Raw genomic sequence first — 5,140 nt, 5'->3', positions numbered from 1 at the left:
AGAAGAGAGTCCTTGCTTTCTTGAACAAGCTCTTCTAAACGATGTATTGTTAATTTCTTCATTTCAATAAAGTTCTTGAAGTTGGACTTGATTCATTGCAATCTAGGTTGAATGAACGTACACATTGGCTATGGTTTGACTTTCTAAACAATTAGTTTTGATGTTATTTCATTCTATCGGCTTAAATCAACTTAAAGGATGAAATTCTCGAAGATTACAGAAGAAAATTTAAGCAATGTAAATTAGGATTTTTTTGGGGTCAAAGTTGGAATATTTTACAAAAATCTAAGGCGAACAAAATATGATATCAACATTAGGCATTGATGACATACATTTTTCAATTGAAAGCCCAAGTTTCTTCTTCTTCTTTCCATTTCTTGCTGACTTGGAAAAAATCATGGGAGGAAGAGATTAGATGGTAATTGTTCCTTTAACATTATAGGAGGAGCTGAACTAGAAGTTCTCAAAATACAGAATACCACCCAATAATAATAAAAAAAGAGACCTTTTCCCTAATATCATAAATAATAGGAGCTAAGCTATAGTCCAGTGCCAATAGGGCTGATAACATTAGAGGCATCTCTTGTTGGGCATTGTGGAACCTAGTTGTGTTTGATCTAGATTATAACCTGACCCGAAATTAAAGTGTTATGGTATTTAATGGGATTTTTCTTTTAAGCTTAGTCTATGGAGCAGAGGCTTGGGCCGACAACCTTTTTTGGCCCATTTTTTAGCTCATCGTGAATCATATACACATGATAGAAAAATTGTTGTTTGGAGATTAGGGTTTTTTTGGGAGGGGGGGTTGTTTTGAGAGAGAAAACTATACTGCTGCATCTTGTATTTTTCCATGATAATAGTGAAATTTCTGCAACTTTATGGACGTAGGCAAATTGCCAAACCACGTAAATATTGTCTTATGTGATTGTTTTTTTTTTTTTGGCGCATATATATTTTTTTCCTATTTTGCATCTCACAGATCTAGGAATTTCGTGTATATTCCCTGCATCCCCTCCAAAATAATGGTAGAGAAGCCAAAATCAATGGCCTTCAAGACAGCAAGCAAAGCAACTTGAGCCTAAGCCCAAACGGGTTCACTAGGAAGTAGGAAGATCAAAAGCAGCTCAAGTGTGGAAAGAATGGAAAGAAAATACTTCAATTATTATTTTTTTGAGTTACTTTTTATTTTAGATAGATAAGATAGAATTCAATCTATGAGATCTACTCTATGATGATTACTTTTTATTAGCAGACCAATATGCCAATTGATTTTTGGCACAAGCGGGGTTTGAGCTCAAATCTTTTTTTTTTTCTTTTTTTTCTTTTTTTTATATTTCGATAGGTACAATGGGGGAAGAAGAATTTGAATCTTGGAGGTCATGGACATATCTGAAGGTGCCAACCACTTAGGTTACAAGGCATGTAGCACTAAAAAATATCTTATTTGATGACAGAAAATTTTATCAGTTAAGCTAACTGAAATTTACAAATATAATTTGAATTTAAAATACCATTAACAATAACCTAATCACCAAAATGAGGACCCATCTTTGACATGCCATAAATTGTAATTTGTACATCTCAATTCAAAACTAATGCATGCCCAAAAAAAGAAAAAAAAAAATAAAAAAAGAAGATAAGTTTTCCTTTGCCAGTCAAGAATGACATCATTTGTTTAAAAAAAAAAAATTGTTAAGGTTCACAAGAGAGAAAATAAAATTGATAATTGTCATACGTAAATATGAAAATAATACACCATTACTTACTTCCTATAATTTTATAAAATTTATGGGTGAAATTGGGCACATTTAAGATATTTCTACAAAAAAAAAAAAAAAAAAAAACTCCCCAATGAATTTCACTGTTCTATAACCGCAAGTATGAGCCCAAGACCAACAAAACCCAACCGGCCCAAGACCACCAAGGATATTCGTCTCAAGACGTGTCTTCGAGTCTTCATTTATTCAATATCATTATCATCTCACCAAATTTTGAATTATAAATTTTAGCGCTCAAAGCTCGTGTACTCCAGCGCCTACACGCTAACACCTACACAGTTGCCAAAAGCACAACATTCAAGATTTCAAAAAAAATTGAATGCAACAAAAAAGAAACCACACTGCTCATTATTTTATTACTAACTTTCCCAAAAAATTCAATAGTCCCAAAAGTGTTTCCCTGTATCTCAACCTTTTGTCCTTATTCTTTCTCCAACTTTCTCACACTATTTTTCTTTTTTTGATTTTTCAAAATCAGAAACAGAGACAGAGAGAGAGAGAGTTTCATCTTTCATCAAATCAAAATCATGGGTTGTGTGTCTTCCAATCTGCTCAACCATGACGAAGAGTTCACCCAACTCGGCAGTTCATCACTGAGTCAACACATTGTTTCTCTCACTTCCACCACCTATGGCCTCCTCACTCTTGACCCACCGCCACAAAACTCAAACCCCACCACTCCTCCTCCGCCCACAACCCCACCCACTCGTTTCACCCTCTCCGAGCCCAAGTCCCTATGGTCCGAACCCAGGTCTCTCTGGTCTGAACCCAAGTTCCAGCCTGCTGACGTCATCAACTCGTGGGAACTCATGGCTGGCCTCGACAACCACAACAACTCCGAGAGTTTCCGTTTCTTCAAAAACCTTAATAACAACAAGGAAAACACAAACCCCAACAAGCCTAATACTAGCTCAAACGACCACGTTTTTGTTCTCGACAAGTTCGAGAAACTATGTCCACCAAACGGAGAAAACAAAGTGGTTCTCTACACGACGACGTTGCGGGGCGTACGGAAGACCTTCGAGCAATGCAATGCTGTGAGGGCAGTGTTACAGAGTTTAGGAGTGTTGTTTACAGAGCGAGATATATCGATGGATCGTGGGTTCAGAGAGGAGCTGAGAGAACTAATGAAAGGGAAAGAAATGGTGCCTCCGAGGGTTTTTGTGAAGGGAAGGTATGTGGGTGGGTGTGATGAGGTGTTGAAAATGGTGGAGGAAGGTTTGGTTGGTGAGATTTTTAATGGTTTGCCTAAGAAAAGAGGTGGATTTGGGGTTGGTGGGGTTAGTAGTGTGTGTGAGGGTTGTGGGGATGTGAGATTTTTGCCTTGTTTTAGGTGTAGTGGGAGTTGTAAGATGGTTATGGTGGTGAAAGAAGAGGTGGGTCGAAGAGTAGAGAGGACTGTAGTGGTGAGGTGCTCTGATTGTAATGAGAATGGCTTGGTTCTATGCCCTATTTGCAGCTGATTCATCAGCTTAATTGGGTCTCATAGGGTAAGAATATTTTCCTATTTAGTGTTAATGTATGTATTGTTGATGAGAGTCTGTTTCATGGTTAAGATTTTATTTTCAGTATCTAACAGTGTATATGGCATCATGTCATTTAAAGTTTTATATGATGTGATATTAGATTCACTCTTAGATTCTATATTTAATCTGAACTATGAAATGGATGTATTTGAAATTATAAGGATCTGTTTTTATGATATCATATGGAATAATGGGAAATTAAGTATAATTGTGAACAGGGAAAGAGGCTGGGCCGCTTATTTTGTGCTGTTTACTTATAACCATGTTAAACTTTAATATGGCTGGTCAAATTACAATGTTCTGAGCTGAGTATAATTGATTGGCAATTATATATGGAGAAGAATTTGGAATTGGATGATTTGTGTTGTAGTAATATATGTTTACTTGCTGCTAAGATTATCCGTAGACATGTTTTTCCTAGGATGATATTATGGCGCATATGGAGAAAACTGTGGGTGTTGGCTGGCCTTGTGGGTGTTTCAGACAGAGAAAGATGGGAGTTTTAAAACTTAGTATCCATCATAATCCTGCCGTAGATCTCATATAGAGAGTAGCAGTGAGCTCAATCCTCTTTCAGAAGGTGATTTTGATGCACCAACAGAAGAAAGTCATCTTTCTGAAAAGGCTATATTTGTAATTGTACTCTCCACAATTGTAAAGATATTTGCTTCAATATGTATCAAAATTTTACAAGCAAACTCTTTGCTTTAAGGAAACAATGCATAGTATAAGCTGATAGAGAATGAATTTTGGATTGATTTCTCAACATAGTCGGACAGCTTTCTACTCACACTGTAGAAAGAATCTGTCGTACCATAAGCAATTAAGCATTTAAAGAGGAAGAGATCTTTTTTATGGTATGATATGAAATAATGAAAATTAAGCCCAATTGTAAATTGGGAATGATGCTGGACTGTTTATGTATGCTATTATATTGTTAAACTTTAGTTGATGGTAAAATCTCTTGTTGTCGAATAAGAGATATAGGGTTTGATTCTCGTCAATTGATGTCTTGATCTGATAATAAAAAACAATTATCATGAGCAAATGTCATGTTAAAATTCTTTAAAAAAAAAAAAAAAATTTAGTTGATGGTTTGAATTGCATTTTATATGGCTGGTCAAATTACAATACTTTGAGCTGTATAGAATTGATTAATTGGCATGTATAAACATATATGCATATGGAGAAGAATTTGGAATTGGATGGTTTATTGCAGTACAATATGATTGTTAAGATTATCCATTGACATATTTGTCCTACAATCATATGGTGAATAACAACGCTTTTGGAGCTTGTGTTTGAAATGATAATCTTGTATGCTGTTTGTGTAATGGTTTATACTATACAAAGGTACCATCGTATGTATCCTTGGAGATAGTCCATTTTACAGCTAAGTTTTTATTTTTTGAATCTTTACGTCGTGTTATGTCATATGGTGAATCTTTACCAAAAAAAAAAAAAAAAAAAAAAACCCCATTTTGATACATCAAAAATCTACTTTATTGTTTTACCACATCATTTTACAATATCTCATTTATCAGATGTTTTATCATTCAATTCTATATATTAAAATAATATTTACTACACATTAAAATAATATATTATCTCCTCCCTCTCATCACCATCAACAACATCAATAACAACAGCGGCACATTCACAACTGTCATAACAACAGTCACCAACAACCACTGTTGCAACAACACCAACCAGCCACCACGGGCATAAACCCACATCCACCAACGCCACCTTAAAAAAAAAAACACACACACACCACAAACCACCAAGACCCACCATCATAAACCTAGCAAAACACCAAGACCCCACCACCATTCA

The 5,140-nt window shown here is 35.3% G+C and overlaps 1 protein-coding gene across 2 annotated transcripts; it reads left to right on the top strand.

Moving 5' to 3' along the window:
- Positions 1-2,044: 2,044 nt before the first annotated feature.
- On the top strand, positions 2,045-4,164 carry LOC115977795 (uncharacterized protein At5g39865). 2 transcript variants are annotated; one of them, XM_031099818.1, is made up of 2 exons: positions 2,045-3,268; positions 3,726-4,164. In XM_031099818.1, exon 1 carries the CDS (start codon positions 2,306-2,308, stop codon positions 3,239-3,241), a length of 936 nt encoding a protein of 311 aa, XP_030955678.1. In that variant the 5' UTR covers positions 2,045-2,305; the 3' UTR covers positions 3,242-3,268; positions 3,726-4,164. The 2 variants fall into 2 exon arrangements, with proteins under 2 accessions (XP_030955678.1, XP_030955677.1); XM_031099817.1 differs by having other exon boundaries at positions 3,711-4,164.
- Positions 4,165-5,140: the final 976 nt, after the last annotated feature.

Source organism: Quercus lobata, chromosome 2, assembly GCF_001633185.2.
Source record: "Quercus lobata isolate SW786 chromosome 2, ValleyOak3.0 Primary Assembly, whole genome shotgun sequence".
NCBI lineage: Eukaryota > Viridiplantae > Streptophyta > Magnoliopsida > Fagales > Fagaceae > Quercus > Quercus lobata.
Note: the sequence above shows the minus strand (reverse complement) of the source record. Positions and strands in the feature narration are given on the sequence as shown.

What these genes read in the sequence shown, in the direction of transcription:
- LOC115977795 (XM_031099818.1), top strand. Translation starts at nt 2,306, where the DNA reads ATGGGTTGTGTGTCTTCCAATCTGCTCAACCATGACGAAGAGTTCACC.